The sequence below is a fragment of the Clarias gariepinus genome, chromosome 25, assembly GCF_024256425.1.
Source record: "Clarias gariepinus isolate MV-2021 ecotype Netherlands chromosome 25, CGAR_prim_01v2, whole genome shotgun sequence".
In the NCBI taxonomy this organism is placed as follows: Eukaryota; Metazoa; Chordata; class Actinopteri; order Siluriformes; family Clariidae; genus Clarias; species Clarias gariepinus.
In genome coordinates, this window is record NC_071124.1 from 12206274 (window position 1) to 12227064 (window position 20791).

The 20791-nt window shown below is 38.0% G+C and overlaps 1 protein-coding gene across 1 annotated transcript; it reads right to left on the minus strand.

The window, feature by feature from the left end:
• Positions 1-282: 282 nt before the first annotated feature.
• On the minus strand, positions 283-20068 carry LOC128513019 (cullin-3-like). Its single transcript, XM_053486610.1, has 16 exons — positions 19790-20068; positions 12172-12369; positions 11646-11759; positions 9919-10079; positions 9210-9324; positions 8527-8755; positions 8073-8218; positions 6495-6671; positions 4814-4984; positions 3927-4034; positions 3443-3567; positions 2979-3075; positions 2242-2376; positions 1978-2164; positions 1163-1308; positions 283-957 (listed from the first exon to the last, which is right to left on the minus strand). Exons 1-16 carry the CDS (start codon positions 19850-19852, stop codon positions 826-828), a joined length of 2304 nt encoding a protein of 767 aa, XP_053342585.1. The 5' UTR covers positions 19853-20068; the 3' UTR covers positions 283-825.
• Positions 20069-20791: the final 723 nt, after the last annotated feature.

The following is a 20791-nucleotide window of genomic DNA, read 5'->3' on the forward strand; positions in this document are numbered from 1 at the left end:
ACTGACTTTAAAATTAATTAATTAAAAGTAAATGGCCAGCTCTCACTAACCACTCCTGACTTTAGGCTCAAAGAAATGTTTTTCTCCATTGCTTATGGCTTTGCTGTAACTGTGAATCTCTGTACCGCCGCACAAAAAGCCAGTACTGTATCCTATCTCTAATAATAAAATGAAACTAAGGAGATATCATTACATTTTCATTTCTTCCATATGGCGAAAGTCTCACAATCCCTGTAATAATAATGTGTCTGTGATTGAGAAAAATACACAGTGGTACAGACATTATTTCGATTCATGCTGCCATTTCATTTTAATCTGCTGTGCCTGGAACTGGTCAGTGTCTACTATAGATACCAGTGGGTTACTACTGAAACCTCAAGAACATGGCAAGTGTTTCAATATTAACCTTTTTTATTTTATTTTTTGTTGTTGTTTTTAGCAATGTATTTTCTCTCTCTCTCTCTTTTTTACAATAATGAAACAAAAAAAATGTGTGGTGCGTTCACATTTTCCAGAGGGATTCTCATTCTTTTCCTTTGAAAAGCAGTTTGTACACAGATAAACCAGTGAAGAGCTTGTAGGTGGATCCATCCATGGCTGAGATCCACACAGGAGTGCAAATAATGGCCTAATTAAAACATCTACAACACTTACAATGTTTTTGTACTCTGTTTGCTGTTAATTTATGATCCTTTGTTTTTACGTCGCTTTTGTGCAGGAGGAAAATGTCAGCTTCCAAAATTCATCTGTTAAAATGAATTTCACAGTCCATATGAACAGTTTTGTCCTTTTGTTTTTTTTACACTCTTCTGTTTGTGTCCATGTCTATGCCACGTAAGTGTACACTTTGCGATCCTCTGGTGTTCGTGCTAAATATTCTCTTTCTATAAGTCCTTCAATTCTCTTTTTAATCACCACAGGGCTGGGCAGGAACCGTGCCCTTAATTGCTGAGTCACCTGCAATAGAGGAAGTAAGAAATCTGACAATTAATAGATGTATAGATGTATAATAAATAAATTAAAAAAAACAGTAAAAACTATAACAGCAATATTCTATTGAAAACCGAATTACTATAACAACTGCACAAACCAACATGTACATACGTTTTTCAATATTGAAAATATCACTGAGAAAAATTAAGATTTATTGACAGTCACACACCTCTGCTACAAGTACATTGTGCTGCATCTTCTTTCTAGATTTCATGATGCGTACTATGGCTGCCTCGATTTCATGTTTCCGATCATCGTCCACTTTCTGTCGTGTCTCCTTCCTCTCTGGGTCAGACTCCCCCTGTTTAGCAGCAACTGAAATACAAATAACTTGAACAGCTACACAACATGAATAAAAAAAACAAAAAATAAAAATTCCTACCCATATCAGATAAAATGCTTGATGTTGTCTTATTTCCTGGCTCAGGTATATTTGCAACTAGAAAAAAATATATTATAGGCCTCTACAATAACTACAAGAAACAAACTCTCTCTGACTACATTCACATCGTCTGTGAAGTCACAGTGTATCTAATCCTTAGCATAAATTGACAACTTGTGTGGTTACCTTCCGGATATCACACTCCACCGTTCGTGCACAATTCATCATCAGCATATCAGAGTTTTACAGAAAGACATTTTCCTCCCCCTGTTCTTATCAAAAACACTTTAGCTAACAAAACTAAATAATTTTGAAGGATAAAACACCTACGCTGCTATTTTAGACACTATCACTACTTCAGCAATTGACTGTCAGCCAAATTAGTTTTTTGTTTTTTTTAACAATCATTCATTTAAATGTGCAACTGTAAGTTATGACAAATCAGACCTAATAATAACCGTGAATCATAGCCATAAACAGAAAGATGAGAAATACACTTGAAACATGATCAATAAGGCTTTTAATGTGAATGAAGTCTCTGTCCACCACTTCTTCAGCTTCCCCTTACTTCCAGCAGGGATAGAAGTATATAATGGCGCTACCTGTCTGGATTTTGACTCTATGCAGTTTGGAGGTAAACTGGTCGTTGACTGTAAACATGTGGCCATTCTCAATCTCTTTGCTCTTTGGCTCCTTGGTAAGTACTCGCTGTGTGGGCTTCCCACATGCCAGAGACTGCAAGGCTCGTACCAGCTCCCTCTCCGGGATGTCTGTCTCCTGCTGGATCTCCTACAAAAAAAGTATTGTTTTACTTAGCTACGACAACAACAACAATAATAATAATAATAATAATCATACTGCTGTACCTCAAAAGTGCACTTTTCTCTGTTGTTGAACAGCATGAGGATAGTCATCTGGAACGTGGACACCTGCAGTATGTGCTTCCGTGTGTTGGAGCCTGTAACCTGTGCACCTCCTACACCCAACTCCGACCCATCCTCCTACACAGATTTCGAACAGAAAAAAAATAATAAATAAAAAACCACATACAACCACAAACCTATTGATTTCAAAGATAGCTTAAACAATAGGCCTAGCAGAGGCACATTCAGAAATCACTGCCTAACATTAGTATCTTAATGCAATAACTAATGCAACAAATACCTTAATTTGCTATTGCCAAAATCTTTTTGCTTTAGACATTTTGTTCATTGAAATACTTTATATGTAATACATCTACCACATAAAAATGACATTTTGGCCTTTTCATATGGCCTATCCAGAAACTGCAGCCAAATCGATTTCAGGATTTATATTGTAATAGTCTTAGAAACGTTAGCATTTGCACTTAACTCCATTGTATTTCATTGGTATTATTTTGTCCTCTGCATATTAGTTAAGAGGAAAAATATCATGGTTATATATTTTTGAACAAAACATGAAAATATAATTCTGTCTTTTCTAAGCATTTGAATAGTTTACTGTCCTTGATCAGTAATCCAACAGAGTTCTCTCAGATCTCCATCTTTTTTTTCCCTTATCATGAAGCAGTACTGTACACCTTATAAATCATCATGCTAGTGTTGACATGAGTGTGTGTTACCTTTTTCACAGGCCCATAGAATGTGGCATTGAGGTCTGCAGAGCCCATGTGGTGCTGCAGTGTGAGCTGTCGGCCACTGTGCTTGGCCAAGTAAAACCTGTAATACACAGTTTAAACAAATCCCACACATGCTTTGATCACCGTATACCCCAATCTGCAGAAGGAGGCAATGTTTTATATGTTCTTGCACACAAGGTTTTACAAGGTCTATCAAGGTTTTAAACTTAACTGATGAGTTCGGCCAGATTATTTAGCGCAAAGACAACACCAAGCTGTGCAGTACATGCAAGTTCAAGCTTTGTCATGCTAGATGCATATAGAAGATGATCCTTGGGGGAAAATACCATATTTCCCTGCCACCAAATTTCCAAATAAAATGACAAAAATAATGATTGTTCCGAAGTGTGCGGTTGGGATTTAGTGGCTTGTTGTCGGTCTGATGTAGACAGAATCATTAAGCGTACCTTCTAAAGACCTCAAAGGCATGCCGTGGGGAGTGAGGGATGTTACATTTGGGCGTAGCCGACTGTGTAGGCCAGTAGCCTGTAGTTAGAACTCTGACTGTAAGATCAACACCACCTAAAGATACCTGAGACAAAAAGAGACCACATACACACAATAATTACTGCCGGAATCAAAAATATTCATACATAAAATATTCATACAAATGAACATTTGTTCTTATCATGATAATTAAACATTGTTGCTCATTATTTTCTGACCCAGTTAGACTTTATGACAAATGCCTAATGACAGTTAATAATTTTTATTACAAAGAGCAGGTTTAGATGAGACTTAGTTGTTGTATTTCATCTTGGGTTGCATTCTGTTTTGGTTTTCAACAGTGTAGTTTAAAAAAAATAAAAAAAAAATATATATATATATATATATGTATGTATGTATACATATATATATATATATATATATATGGTGTTGGTGGTCTCTTACCGCAGTTGACTGCAAGTGCTGCCGGAATTCGTCCATGGTGGTGTTAGAGATGCTCATGTCCCTAAACATACCTTCCAGTTTAGAGGTGAACTGACAACCACACTCTGTCTGCAAGATAGAAAACATCAGCGTTTAATGCTTATTGCTCAGTTCAGATTTATTGCTTATATACAATGTTTTCCAAAAACGCTCACATTAATCTCACATAAAAGACAGAAGGGGATTTTTTTTATTCTGACTTTAAATAAAGCAACCAAAGGCAAATGTAACACTTAGAACCACCTCGAGGATTTTATCTGTTTGATTAGTTATGAAGTAATGAGGGAAACAGGCCATACCTGGCCATGCAACTGCTGATCTTCCATTTGTTCCATTATTTATGAGTCCCCATAATGTGTGTGTATAAAAATGGCTGTAATTCCTGAATGGATAAAGCCACACTTTCGTTAAATCCCTTGAATTAAGGCTGATTTTCATATGTGAAAAATGATTAAGAAGATAATAAGGGTATTCACTGTCAGAAGTTTGATTTAGTATCCTAGGGTGATTATCTTAGATTTTGTACAAATATTTGATTTCTCCTTGATTTGGTGGCGTTTGCGAAAGTTATCTCTGTGTCTATTTCAAATAAGATGATGATAGAACATATGCTGTTTTTTATACTTCACTATCTGCTGGTAACATTATCCTAGCGTCAAGATGGGCTTATTTTGTTTTATGAACAGCTTTCTGGTCTGCATGTTGGTTTATAAATATAGTTTTCACAGGTAACCAGTGACTACTGAAGTGCTGTTTCTGGACTGACAAGCTATTCTTTAATTAAAAAAAATAGGTATGGGAAAAAACAATAAAAAAGAAGAATTTAAAATAGGGACAGAGCCTCACACCTTAAGTTTGGAAATCATATTTTTCTCAGAGTCATCAGAGACACTCTTGTTGGTGAGAAGCCTTCTGGCCAGGTGCTGTTTGTAGTAGCGCTCAAAAACGTCTTTCTCTTGCATGAACCGGAAGAGCACCATCGCCTTATCCAGGATTGACTCAACTTCCTGCTCAGTCAGCTAGAAAACACCACAAAAGTGCACATGCATTTGTGTGCAAAACATTGCATAAATGTAAAATAACATCACTGCTACGCCAGTGCCTTTAATAACAGTAATAAAGGGTTATTACAATTACCACTTTTATAATCATTCTGAACAGAAAAGCATTTTAGAAAGCATAGTATCAAACCTAAAATCAGATGGGCTACCCTAGCTGAAGACCACATTGGGTTTGAGAACTAGAATTAGAGGCTATAGTGGGCACAGACTCACTTGGGGGAAAAAACAAATTATGTTTTTCCAATTTCCAACTCTCCAGTTTTCTTTCACCTTAGATATTTGAGTTACTGTAATAGCAGTTTGTGAAATACTCCAACCAAGCTATGGTGAAAGTAACTTCCTGCTTTAAATGTTTGAAATAAACATTAATTGATGTTCTTGACCAGTGCCAGAATTATTATACAGTATGCTTTGCACTGCTGCCACATGCTTAGCTGATCTAAATGATTTATCACTAAAAGGCCCAAAACTGTTACAGCTTGACAAGGTCCCTGTGCAGAAAAAAAGCTCCTGACTGCAACCCCACTAAACACCTTTGGGATAAACTGGAACAGTGAGTGCAATATATATATATATATATTTTTTTTCTTGTTATGCACTATTGCTTTTGGAATACAATTTTTTTATCTGAAGATTTTTCATAAATATCCCATATTTATTAAATTTCATCTGCTACATCTGGAAACCTGGCTGTAAAGCTTAGATAATATGTAGTTAATTCTAAAATCCTCCAAGAAAACTTAAGCTGATGTTATGTAAATAATGGTCTACAAATTTCCTGTATGTTTTCTCTATAGCCTCTTGCTGTATGCTTTATAAAACAACCAATATGGGTAATTTATTATTGCAATTATAATTTATATTAATAAACATCGAAATGTGCATGGGTTTTCGGACTTGGGTTATGTAAGATATTGCTGCTCAAGTAATTAGTGATTATGTGTAAAAACATGACTGAACTCATTGGCTCATTATCAATCTTCTATCAGTTAAATCTCACTTACTCATCGTCTATACCGCTTTATCCTGTATTTAGGGTCGCGGGGACCTGGAAGCCTATCCCAGGAGGCTTAGGGCATGAGGCAGGGTACACACTGGACAGGGTGCCAATCCATCGCAGGGCGCACACACATACACACTCACACATCCATTTACACACACTATGGTCAATTTGGAAACGCCAATTAGTCTAACCTGCATATCTTTGGGCAGTGGGGGGAAACCGGAGTAGCCGGAGGAAACCCACCAAGCATGGGGAAAACGTGCAAACTCCATGCACACAGAGATGGAAATCGAACCCGGACCCTGGAGGTGCAAGGCAACAGTGCTAACCACTACACCACTGTGCCGCCTAGCAGTTGAATCAAGCATGCAAATACTAAATCATGCAAGCTAAGAAATGGTAGCATTCATATACTTATTGGTATAGACGTATAGAACAAATAACACAGATTTGTAAAAAACATACTCCTTTGACTCCTTTCTTTAGCTTGTCATCAATAAAGAGCGAGAGGTACTCAGGTGATCGGGAGTTGAGGTTTAGAAAATACTCAAAGTCCCCAGCGATAGTCTGCTTGAAGAGTCGGTCGTTACTAAAAGACTCCTGTAGAAAGCGGTCAAAGCGTGTCTTCAGATCCAACAGGCCCTGTGCAACACAGACACAGTGATATTTAGCAACATCATTTATACACGTTTATGTCAGTTTAATATTATATTTCTAAACATAGGGGTTTCACTACCGTGTGCTAGTGTTTACATGTTCAGGTATTAGCCCTGAATATAAATTTTATTGTAAATAATAATGTTGGCAGCTGCAATTAAGCATGAGCAATATTTTTAGCCATCAGTTGGCCAGCTCTGTTATTGAACTATGCACTTTCAGCTACTTTAGATAAATGTATGTCACTAGGACTGCTAAGTGGAGAAGAGAAAGCGCAGAGGTTAGGAAACGTGTGTGTTTGTGTGCATACACCAACCAGCCGTAACATTATAAACACCAGCTTAATACTGTAAAAGGTTATGTGCTTATGCTATAAAAACAGCTCTGACTCATTAAGGCACTCATTAAGACTTTACAATGTGTGCACCTGTATCTGACACAAAGATATAAGCAGAAGTCTTGTAAGCTGTGAGGTCGGGCCTCCATGGATCAGATTTGTTTGTCCACCACAGACTACAAAGTAACATCCACATGCATGGTAGGACTCAATGTTTCCTAGCAAAACATTATCCAGAGCATCACACTGCCTCTGCTGGACTGCCTTCCTCCCATAGTGCATCTTGGTGCCATCTTTTCCCCAGGCGAGCAATACACAAGCACCTGGGTATCCATACGATGTAGTAGAAACGTGATCCATCAGTGCATCTCCAAAACAGCAGGTCTTCCTATATAAGTATCATTCCCTATATGCATCATTGAATCCTGGGCACTTATGGCACCATCACTGCTTCACCAGCTTCCCTCCTTTGGATTCCTTTTGGCAGGTGCTGTGACCTAGTCATCTAGGCATTATAACTTGGCTTGTGTCAAAGTTGTTTAGATACTTACAATTTAACTGCTTTAAACACTGCCTAATATATCCCACCCCTTCACAGATTCCATTGTAACGCTCACAAACATGCCATCAAAAGTTTTACTTATGAATAGAAAATGTACATCATACCTGAAAAAGAATAGTGGTTTGATTTTACAACTCCACCTTAAAAGACCAATATTAGTACACACGTTGCTAATTTCTCTGAGAATGCAAAGAGGAAAAAATATGAAAATTTGCAGAGTTAATCTAACACAGGCTGAACTTTCTCAGAACAGCTAATTAACTTAAAGACATGTTTAATTAGCTAAGCAAACTTGTGACCTGGGACAGTTTAAACACCTAGTTGAAAATGGTACTTTGTTAGGGATACCTGATATTATTTGAAAAAATCAAATACATGTAATTTTTTACACCTTCTTTTCTCACTAACAATAACAAATAACGCTATTACTTCCAAATTTAACTCTTTCAATCAGTGCAGTCACGTCACAGGTATAGGAGTTTCTTGCCTGTATGTAGTCAACAGGGTTCTTGCCCTCTCCCTCCTCGGACACCAACGCTTTCCCCTGTTCTCTCAGATATAGACTCATACACTCACACATTGTTTTGAGCCCATTTGGCACTCTGCTGAATAGCTTATACATACAGGCCAGATCTGAAAGAGAGAGAGAAAGAGAAAACAGAAAGAGAAAGAGAGAAAGAGAAAGAGAGAGAGAGAGAGAGAGAGAGAGAGAGAGGAAGAGAGAGAATGTAAGTAATGCAAGTAAGAAATAGCTAAATGATTAAATTGAATTAAAGTATTCACTAAATACCATGACTGAAAAAACTGACACATCGCACGTTTTCATACAGCCCAGTCAATACTCTTAATATTTAACAAATAGAATCATTCATTATTAGGAATGTTTGACCAGTATTTTTTTAAGAAGACGTGCACGTGAATTACATAATCTCTCTACTTACCCTCCGTCTTTCCGTTTTTAAGCATGTGCACCAGGCCAGAGTTCTCCATCTCCACAATGGTCTTCATGTGCTTGGAGATGAGCTCCCGTTCCACTACCTTTACGATTGGCTCCTCTGTCGACTTGTCTAGACAGTGCATCACTCGCTCAATCTCTTCGTTTATCCGTGCTTCTACTTTCTTTATGTACACGCTGGCGCTGTTCTCTGCCAGGAACTTTTGACTCTCCATCTGCACACAGAACAGAACATCCTGAAAACTGAGGTGTAGGTGTGAGTCCTTGTTCCCAAATGTATTTTCCAGGATTGGCAAAAACAAATACAAACACATTCACACACAAAATAATTGGATGGATAAAAGAATGGATGGATGGATGGATGGATGGATGGATGGACTGACAGAGAGAAAGAGATGAGGTGCGGTTTAAGGGAACAGAGTTTAATATTAGGTGTTTCACATGATCTCTATGTGAATGATAAACACAAGCTGCTCCCATCAGTATCAGTGGTAGCAGGGCAATTAGGACGAGGAATTAAACAAAATGTATTATTTGCTGTTAATTAGTGTGCCTGCTCAGTTAGTCATATCTCTTTTATTGACAAATCATGAACTCGTAAACAAGAACATGTATTATGCATTACAGTGAGACTGAATACAGCTGTTACTGTCTGCTTTTGTCACCAACCTGGAAGAACTCTGCAGACATTTCTAAGAAGGGTGCTTCAAAGTCTTCTTCATATACTGACCGTGCCTCCAAGCCCAATATCATAAGCATCTGGCATGCATTTCTAATTGCTCCTCTAAGAGAAGGGAAAGATGAAATGGAAAATAATAAGCAAAAATTACACTTAATTACAAAACAGTATTATTCTAATTTCTTGAAACGACACAACTGGGTAAAAAAAAATTATTATGAAAATTCATTTACATCAAATATTTACAAATAATCTCTTATTTTCTCTGGGGCTGATATAACTACAATCTAATCAACAATGCTCATCACAAGTTAATTTGCTTAATAATACCAATGGGCTCATGCACTTTATTATGCAGGTCTTAATCTAGCCATTTTATTCGTTGGTGGAGAAACTCTTGTTCATATTCACAGTGCAAACAGTTATACATTGTAATTCTTTTAAATTACTTCAGGACAATAGAAATTAATAGCACAGGAGGCATACTTTGATTGAGAAATAATTAACATGGGAGAGGTAACAATAACTCTGCTTTGTGCCCCATCACACCACCCTGTAGTTATTTATTTAGGTTACATTTTAGTTGTATATTTCTTGGCCTGTTTTCCATAGCACCAAACCAATCACTAATTAGCATAACAAGTATTAATATATTTATGCAACAAACACGTGCAAACGCGCGCAAACACACACACGCACCTGTCTACCACCTCGCCTTTCCGCTCCCTGGCGATCATGTCTAGAAGCGTTTGACGAAGGTGGTCTCTGATACAGCCATACCGGACGACTTGGTCTCGGAAGATAATCAGGCCCAAATTATAGACATTCTCTACGTTATTCTGCTGCACATACACGCGGTCCTAGAGATCCAAACACATAAAGAGAACATTTAATTAATAAAGACGTAATGACACAATGACTGTAACTTAAAATTTAGAGTACTTACTGTACTTGGACATGCTGACAGTCAAAATGTGTAAAACAGAAAATGTGTAGCTGTTCCACGACAAAATGTTTACAATTCAAATGTGACTCATTTATCTGCATGCTTTATTTTTCAGGTCTGTAACCCTTTCACTGTGTAAATGCATAACAAATGAGCTTAAGAAGCAACATCCTACTTGTGAGCTGACAAATCTTTTTTGCTGAATATTTTCCAGTCTGGTTTCTCTATAAGGTCCAGTTGTGACGGTGCCAGTGATTAGGAACTAGAGCTGCACAGTGACTTAAAATAATTACATCCTTTTGCGGAAACAAAAACAAACCAGTAATTAATCATAATTAATCTAATGTAACTGTTCATGTTTTTTTGCCCCTTTTCTCTTGTTGTTGCATACGAAAGCTGCATTAAAAGATGGTGTGAAAAAGGAAGATCTATTAAAAACATCACAAAGCTGCATTGCGTGCAAAAAGTGGTTTCTTTTCACAGATATGCATGAAAGCTTACATTTTCTTATTTGGCAGTTGGTACTACTGTGGGATTCTCATTTATACTGCAAAGCTCTTTTTTTATAATAAAAAAAAAATAGTAATTGAACAAGAGAAATAATAAAGTATGGATGCATGGATGACCAGCATTAGAATTTAACTTATACAAGTAAATCATTTAAATCACTTTGTGTCCTAAATCCTAACAATGCTGTAACATAATAACTATTTCACTAGTTGTGGGTGTTCATTATAAATTAAAAATAACTACATTACAACTGTTTCCTGGCAGATTAATTCACTCAGATTACATTACCTCCCTGGCATTTGCTTTTTTTTGTTCACATTAAAAACCTTAAGTAATGCAGGCTAGAACAATTGAGATCAATGGCGTACTGATATGGTTAAATGGAAGGAGATTGAACACAGATCTGCTGGCTTTATGCGACAGCAACACCTAGTGTTCTAACTAGGAACTTGTTACTTCGGAAACAGCTTGCAGGTCATTTAAAACATGGGACAGACTGCAAATGGCTGGAAGCCTTTATCTGGGCACTCATGCAGATGAAAGGTAGCCTAAAGATGATCCGACATTCGCCACTAAGACCTTTATAGAGGCAGGTGCTAAAAAGGGGGCCTGGGAACAAGGTTCAAACTATACACCAACATCACGAATTTAGTGGTGCACAGTAATGAAAATGTAATTTATTAATGCATTTAAGTTAAATTTCCCTTCTGTACTTACTGTTGTTGTTTGTTTTTTTTTGTTTTTTTTTGAGTTTGTGAGGACTTTGTACTTTTACACAGCATTTCCTTTAGAAAACTTTTCAGTCAACTGTAATAACTGCCAATATGTACCGTACTGTTGTATGGGTGTAGTACAATGTAGTGCTGATTTGGAGAATGTTTAATAAAGCCACTGAAACAAACTGCAAACCTATCTATACCTTTTATTTTGAAGAACCTTACACCTTTTACTGTTTTTAATATCTACTTACCATGTACATTAAAATGTCTCGTATCATGACCATGGCCGTCTGGTGATCATTCCATGCCTGGTTTAGCGTTTGGAGAAAATTATTGTTTAAGGAGTTGAGTACGTCTTCTCTGACCTTAACATGATAGTGGAAAAAAGATGAAAATTTTTTTTTTATGCAACATCCATATATAGGTGACTGATTTATAGAACATTTAGATAAACTGATAAAGAGAAAATATAGAGCTGAGGGTGAAAGAAGACCCTGATACAGTTTAGTTTGTTTAGGTTACTGTTTTTAATAATGAAATCCTTTATCAATTTGTCAACTTTCTGAATGTGTGCTAGTGAATATACATCATGATATTTGATTAGTCTACCCCAAGTCACAAACCAGATGAATTGTAAAAAAAATCATTCACATCTCCAAAAAAACGAATTCCATCAGACACTATAAATAATTGGTTAAATGACTTTAAACTTGTTTCTGCAGCACTGATCAACATCACGTCTCTGTATTAACGCTGTAAATTGTAATATGAACATACTTTATTGATTAGGTGTTCTGTGACGACCTCCCGCAGGCCTGTGTAGAGCTTCTCGCCGTGTTTGTGCAGTACCATGGTGTAGGCATTTCTGTACAGCTCCTCAAAGCTTAAGCCACTGTTGTTCTTCCTCTGGATCTCTTGGATGGCGTTCTTCAACAGTTCCCAGATGTTGTTCACATACCTTTCATCCATAGTCATCTGCAATATCACAGGCGAACAGAACATTCACTATTTGTTTATTATACGCAACACTAGATCTGGCTACCTTTACACTCCCTGTCCTTTCCATGATTTTCAACACAAAAAATGAACATTTCAAAAAGCAACATAAACAAAACATAACAAAATGTTCCAGAAGACCACAGATTGTTTAATATCAAGTAGCTTACAGAATTTTGGTAGCAGTATCAATAAGATGTTTATACTCTGAATCTGAATCTCCTCTTGCAAAGATCAGTCTAACCAACCAATTAAATGGAAGCAGCAAACCCATTTTATGAATGTTCTACTTTAGGTAGCTTGCTACAATATTTTTTTTCAGCAGATGTCTTCTAATTCCCAAATCCCAACCCATCAGCATTAAATTATAAATCAGATGGTGCACATACACCTGGAGCTGCTGTTAGTTTGATAAAAAATGAAATGGCTAGTCTTCTAAAGAAGACGTGTTGCCTGCCCACTGAACAGGCTCTTAAAAATGAAATAGCTAGTGCACATCTATGCTTCCTAACAGAAGTTCTGTGAAGGTTTAATCAAATTCTCGTGAATGGCAGGCATAGCAGGCATTGTGGATTACACATTTGACCTTTCCCCCTTTTGTTAGTGTTTCTGACATCAAACTTGGATAGGATAGAAGACAAACTTAATTTACTCAATTCAAGTTTACCCAATTGCTGTTCTTGCAATTCACTCCCCGGTGTTTTTTTTTTTTTTTTTTGGCCCAGATGGATAGTTCAGTCTGTTATGGAAGCTGTTAACACTGTCATGCGCTTTAACACGAGAGGGAGGCAGGTCACTGAGTTAACTAAGAGCTACAAGAGAGCATATGGGATATGAATAATGGTGATTATCTAATTACAATGTCAACTGCAAGGGGAGGGATGTACAAGATATGAAGTAAACAGTCAGTTCTCGAAGTTGACACGTAGAAAAATGGGCAATTGTAAGGAGCCAAAATGAGCAATATTGTGGGATGTTACTAATATGCAGTGGTTATTACCTACTGTACCAAATGTGCCCCTAAGAAGCACAGTAAGTTAACCAGTGACAGGTTAATAGATGCTCAGGGCTCACTAATGTGAATGAAAAATGAGGGCAAGCCCATCTGGTCTAATTCCACACAAGAGCACAAATTGCTTAAAGAGTTCATGTCGGCTATAACAGATAGGATGCACTACGGGAAGAAGGATGCAAACTACCAGAGCCAGTTGCTCTGCTGGCTCCATTCCTGTGGATGTCACTTTGACGTGTACCACTTAACTAAACATTCCTACAGACCAAGTACATCCCTTCATTACAATAATACTCCCTAATAGCAGTAAATGTTTCAGCAGGATAACGCATGTTGCCAGACTTCAAACATTGTTCAGGGATGGTTTAAGGAACTTTGAGGAATTTAGCCTTCAAATTCTACAGGTCGCTATCCGACCAAGTATCTGTGGGATGTGATGGACAAACAAGAGCAGTATTAGGAGGCTCTATTTTGCAACTTAAAGGACTTTAATGATCTGCTGCTACGTACATTAACACCTTGGTGCCAGATACCAAAGCACCCCTTCAGCAGTCTTGGAGAGTCCGTGCCCCAATAAGACAGAGGGGGGTTTTGTGGCACACTTACCTTAGCCCAGAATCAAACCCATATTACAAGCATTGTGAGGCAGCGTCGTTACTCTACATGTAGAATCATTACTATTCATGTATATTTAATACTTTGTTTTTTTCATTTCCATCAGTGTCAACATCCTGGCAAGATTTTATAATGTAACTAGATCACATTTATACTATGTAAAATGGTCTTCCTCACTCTACACAATTCAAATTACTAAGTAAAAACATTAAAATTTATTTTTTTTTAACATTGAAATTATTTGCAAATCCCTGTCCGCATGTGTATAAGAATTCACCATTACAGCAAACCACCATGACAATGCCTTTTGATCTCTACCTGCTCTGTTTAAGTTCCCATTTAACAGAAGTATTTCTTAATGCTGAGTAACGTGTGACCCATGCTGACGGTGATACCTGCGTCAGAAGTTCCTGCTCACTGGCTCTTTCCCGACATGTAGCATCATGCATTTTAGAAATATGACACATACGCTTTAAAATTCATCTATATCCCAGGAGTGACATTTGGGCTCACAATGGAAGCCAAGAATGGTATTACCGACTTTAGGGCCTGTATGCGGTGGGTTACTAAAATATATATATCATATATAATTAGACTTATAAGACAAAAGCAATACAAGTGTGTATTTTCTAGAAGTTCCAAACTAAAAAAATCTGCATATAACTCTGATCTACATAACAGGAACATTTATAATGCCCAAGAGCTATTTTAATGTACTTACTTGCATATGAATTTTGATTTGTTTTTGATAGAGAGACTTAAAAAACATGAACTAAGATTAACCTGATTATTAAATCAGTCATTGATAGGTTTACACAAACCAATCAATTATGGAAAGGTTACCAACTCCCATCATTAGTAAATACACTTTACTGCTTTAAATGAGTTCATATAACTAATACTTACTTCACTACAATGTACTTCATTGTTAGTGTGGCTAAGATACATATGAATAAATTGAGCGTGGCTTTAAAAGGTGCCGTTTTATAAACGAGACATGGGAAGATTTATTTTCTGAAAGCTGATGCAAACATCTTAGTCAGTTGGTTAAGTTTTCTCAAGAAATCTTATTAAAAAAGCAGAAGGTGGGCAGTGCTCTGAATCATCTCATATGCCAAAAGTGGTCAGAGCTGAGAAAGAGAACGCTGTAGCACACTTCTCCTTCTGTTTTAGTAAACAAGGAAGTGCATTACTATCCTATTTTTGTAGATCTGAGCATCTTCTGTGTAACACTTTATTATACACGTAAAAGAAAAAATATCAAACTTGCCTTTACAGGCACATAAGATAAAAAAATGTATGTACAATTACGTGTTTTTTTAGAAAGACGTGCATGCTTTATATGTCACAAGTAATCACAAGGCTTAATGACGTTTATTGCACATGTTTATAGATCTTTATCAATTCTGTCATTTAGCTGTCACAGTTCTACTCATAATACTAAAACAGCCAGGACATGTGACCCCTTTGTACCAGACACGTCGGCTAGTGACCTGTTCACCCCTGTACACCATATAACTAACCTGCTTGTGTATGTGAGAGACAGAGAGACAGAGAGAGAAAAAGAGAGAGAGAGAGAGAGAGAGAAACATACAGACTAGCAATGACTCAGCATGAACGGCTGACTGCACCTGCTGTCACAGTCCTGCCTTTGCTTCTCGAAGTGGAACCAGATCAACGTGTTCAGCACTAACTTTAATAAAACAAGGCTAGAAGTTGTACTTCCTTGAGGACACAAACTTCTCACCATCTACACACAGTTTGTAGGTCCAGTATGCCAAATCAAGAACAAACCTGTTAATGTAAACAGTTACACTCAATATGTCACAACTGAATACATTAACAGCAGTGAATTTATACAGTGCTAATGTTTCCATACTGAATTAATTAATTTGTAAGTCGAAAAACTTAAAGATGCTAGAACAGCTCAATGTCAAACCTGTTTTCTAATTAATGCTGATAGACTGGACAGATTTCTCATGCTTCCTTAAGAAGTAAATGAGCCAAAAAGGGGCAGTGTTGTGAAGCATCGGATATGGTTTAAATGTATAGTAACCCATGTCCGCAGTTTGGGTGGCATAAATGCTTATTTACAGAAAAAAAAACTCAAAGCATGAACAGTGTACGTGAATGTGTTCATGTAATCAGATATATGTACACAGAATAATGTCCTCAGACACGGCTGTAAGCTGCGTGGCACAGAAGCACAATACGTGCATTTACCTGGACCTCCCCAATACTCTAATAATCAGAATTTCTGCCCACATTTGCCCCCACATAGTGGTGACATTAGGTGACGTGATCAGTTTTCAGAGGAGTAATTCAGCATTCTATGATAAGCTGTAAAGCTTCTCTTGCACTCCCCTCCTGTTGGAGATATGTTTGAAAAAAAGTATTTAAATCAAATCAGTTTCTTCGAACAGATTTAAATTATTCTGATCAAAGATTCTCACTTAACTGTTTACATGGACGCTGATCAAAGCACTGAATCAGTGTATATTTTTTATGTTACGGGTCAGATGGTTCTGCCTGTTGTGAGGTTTTCAAACTGCCCAAAAATTTGGAAAGAAGAAAGTTTGTTCAATTTTGAGAGCATTAAATTTATTCAATAGAAGATGACCCAGATGCACCCATGTTATGATGAAAAATGCCCCATCCATGCTCATTAAGCCACTGCTCTGACCACAGTATCGAAATTCTGGGAACAAAAACCAGGACTCACATCCACAACTCTTTGATACTTTGCCTTTGTCTTTTTGACACATTACACCACAGTGATGGAGAGGAAGTGCTAGGACAAATTCATGGCAGTGAAAAGTGGCTAACAACCACTAAGAGCAATGTAACACTACCTTCCTATCACAAGTCATTACACCAGAGGTGACTGGAACATAACTGATTTACTACCACACAAACTGTAGAGCAGAGGCTGAACCAAGTTTCCAATTTCTCCCAGTAAATCTACATTTATAGTACATGACTTTAGTGCTTACAATTTGTCTGCAGAATACACACTGGAAGAAAAACAAGGCTGCACTGACCACACCTTAAAACAGATGCTTTAGTGATGCATCCAAGCATGGAAGATACACTGGCTAGCTTCACGTGTCTCTGGGGAAGCCTGTGCTAGTCTTCAACCCAGTCAGTAGCTGTCATGTGATAAGAGCTACAGTATGGATGTGAGAAATAGGAATTAATCAAATTAGCATAAACATAAATAAAAAGCATGCCGATTTGCAACACACTGATAAAAAAGCAGAAACAGATGTGCACGCATAATAACCTTGAGCAAAATTCTGTATCATATTCTGTATGATATATTATTATGCATATTGTGTGCACGTATGTGTGTGCATAAAAATATCTAAACTGACCCTGACCGTTTTTTCACGCCAGTCACAGAAACAAGTGCAAAGCAAAAACACCTTAACCCTGACCAGTTGAGTCTACAATGTGGACCTCCCACAGCTCTTAAGCCCTTTCAGTGTGTTGTGTTTACGAAAGGGAACCACTGATGTCCACACTGACGGCTGTGTTTAAATCACAGTTACAGGACAGCTGTCGCAGCGTTGGTAGAACAATGCTTCTATTACAGTGGTACCTCGGCATATGGACGCCCCCCACCTTGCAAATTCTCACCTTAGAACTAAAATTTTGCAATAAATTTGTCTCGGCATATAAAGCATTTTGGACATACAAGTGACCCAGCTGGTTATGCGTACTTCCAGTTGTGTGTACTTTCAGTAGCTGTGCAAAACGTGTTTGCATCAGTGGAAAGCCAAGCAAAGCGAGTTTACATTATTATTATTATTTATTTTTTTATTGCATTTTGTGCAAGATTGCAAGATGTAGTGAAGATATGGGTCTATGTGTTAAGAAAGTTAAAATGCCGCTAGGAGGGTCTATTTATTTCATATTTGACTTCATGAATCTGCATTTACATAATTTCCTATGGAAAAATGTGTTCCGCAATAAGAAATTTCGCCTTAAGAATTCACCTTCGGAATTGATTCAATTTGTATGCTGAGGTACCACTGTACTTTAACACTGCACTAAAAACCCTTGACCCAACAGTTCAGAAAGCAATGTTACCAACACATGAACAAGTAGTCAAACACAAAGAAGCACTCGGGGAAAAAAATAATAAAAGATGATTTGAGGGTAGTTCCTCGATAATCCTGCAGCTTCACACAGTACAGCATGGTGTGTGATGGAAGCAAATTACTTGCTATGCTTGTTTAGAATTGCAACAAAATTTTAAACAAAAACAAAAAGTCCAAATAGAATTGGACATTAATAAGGTTGCGATACTAACAGAATGACATTACAAATCAAATCAGCACCCAGGTATTGTGATAATATCGTACCGTGATTCCCTTCCCTTATATATGATATGCATATGGACTGATGGGTGGCACAGTGGCTTGGGGGTTAGCACTGTCGCCTTGCACCTCCAGGGTCCCATTAAATTCCCCCCTCGGAATCTGTGTGCATGTTGTTTGCATGTTCTCCCTGTGCTTGGTGAGTTTCCCCCAGTACTTCGGTTTCCTCCCACAAGTCAAAGAAAAGCAGATTAAATTAATCAGCGTTTCCCAATTGCTCATAGTGTGTGAATGAATGTGTGAAAACTTCTACTCCCTCTTTTTGTAAAATGGGAATTAATACAATCACCACTTTCTCTAGCTGCGCTATAGAGGTTCCTGGATGGATATGGACTGATGGACTGTATTCCGGTCCCAGCTTTACCACGACCTTGACCAGGATAAACTGATAAAATAAAAATAAAAAATCAGCTGTTATCCATGTACAATATAAACACAGTGCTGTATGATAAACACAACACAAAATATAGATCTTCTGTGAAATAAAAAGTCTCTTATTCTGACTTCATAAATGATTGAAAACAATAAATGAGCACTGGAGGCGTGTTTATTTCATGTGCACAGGCTGGAGGTCCAGTGACTGAGCCGGGCCTCGGCTTTGAAGCATCTCGTTACAGTGAACTGTGATCAGACATCAGACCCGCACGTGCTGAGTTTGCCTGCAGTTAATGACGTGCAGTCTGTCTGTAGTCTGCCTTAAAACAAAGCAACTTCATGTCACAGCAAATGTGATAATCAGGCTAGCAAAACAAACCGTGCAGCTATTTTTTTTTCTCCATGTTGCCCAGTCGTATTGACTTTGATTACATCCTTATCAGACATGATGGATTTAAAGCTCTGGCTCTGAGATTAGTTTTATTGCCCTCGCAATCTGGCTAACTAGCAAGCTGAAGGAGTAACGCTAACTCCAAGCCTAGCTTTCTATATGCTATGTTACACTGCGAAGCTAACACACAACCAGTTGCTTCTCCTCAAACACACCTCATACACTAACCTGCCTTGAGTGTGTAATTTTCATGCCAATACAAACGAACAGTATAAATGAGATAGCTAACTATGTACTGGCACCAACAGAAGCACCATGGGCTAATGCTACATGGCTAGCTGAACTTCTCTGACATGCTAGTTAGCTGCCAAAAGTTTTCTGCAACATGCAAACATTAGTGTAACTTGTATGTATAAGAAAATGTGCTGCCCGGTTTACACCGTGTTCACACGAGGCCTGTAATAAGACTATTTGCTAGAGTCAGACTTGTAGCTACGCGAGCAGACGTGTAGCTATGGAAGCAGGTAGGAGAGATTCAGCACCACAGATTAGCACAGGATGTCAAACAGGGACTCGAGAAAGCTGGGATTTTCTCTGTTCTTAATAACACCGGCTACTACTTACAGGAAAAGCTCGTATCCTCATTTTAGTGTCCTTCTTGGTGCCGCCTTTGCTCAGATTAGACATGTTTTGTTGTTGTTGTTTTTTCAGTGAGTGTGTTGACTCTCCTCAAACATCAAACACAGTTTTTTGGGGTTGTTGGTAATCAGGACAGCGACATATAATCATTTGTGAATCCCCTTTCGACCTTTATCCAAGGCCTGGGCTCTTGTCTGTCTTAATGTTGTTGTCAGTCCTTAGCCTACTCACAGACTACTCAGTTTGTGTGTGTAGCTGGAGTGATGGCGGCTTTGCGAGATTCTCGCAGTGCAGTCCCGCCAATTCTCGCGAGACCACAGGGCGCGTGCAGGTAAACCGCGCGAATCTATGTACAATGGCAGACACGTGATAATAAGAGATCAGATATCCTGGAATTTAAAGCCTTTTTTTTTCTCCCTTTCTAAAAAATCTTAATATTCATTAAAAACTCTCAAACGCATGATACACCTTAGTGGTTAGCACTGTCGCCCTGCACTTCCAGGGTTCGGGTTCGATTCCCGCTTCTGTTTGTATGGAGTTTGCATGTTCTCCCCGTGCCTGGTGGGTTTCTTCCCACAGTCCAAAGTCATGCAAAATAGGCAAATCCAGGGTTTACCAGGTGTGTGTGTGTGTGTGTGTGTGTGTGTATATATATACCGAACAAAAATATAAACGCAACACTTTTGTTTTTGCTCCCATTTTTAATGAGATGAACTCAAAGATCTGAAACATTTTCTACATAAACAAAATAACCATATCTTTCAAATATTGTTCACAAATCTGTCAAAATCTGTTACGATGAAAAACTGGAGTCAAGTCGAGACCCCAATGAGGACGACGAGCATGCAGATGAGCTTCCCTTTGGTTATGCACTCCGATTGTTTCAGCAGCTGTCTGAGTGGCTGGTCTCAGACGATCATGGAGGTGAACCTGCTGGATGTGGAGGTCCTGGGCTGGTGTGGTTACACGTGGTCTGCGGTTGTGAGG

Bases quoted from the DNA above. Each gene is read 5' to 3' on its own strand.
- LOC128513019 (XM_053486610.1), bottom strand. From the start codon at position 19,852: ATGTCTAATCTGAGCAAAGGCGGCACCAAGAAGGACACTAAAATGAGG. The intron at 8,219-8,526 runs GTAAGTAGAGAG...TCTCTCTTTCAG, and splicing joins TAAAAACGGAAAGACGGAGG to ATCTGGCCTGTATGTATAAG. The intron at 2,165-2,241 runs GTACAGCAGTAT...CTTTTTTTGTAG, and splicing joins GAGAAAAGTGCACTTTTGAG to GAGATCCAGCAGGAGACAGA.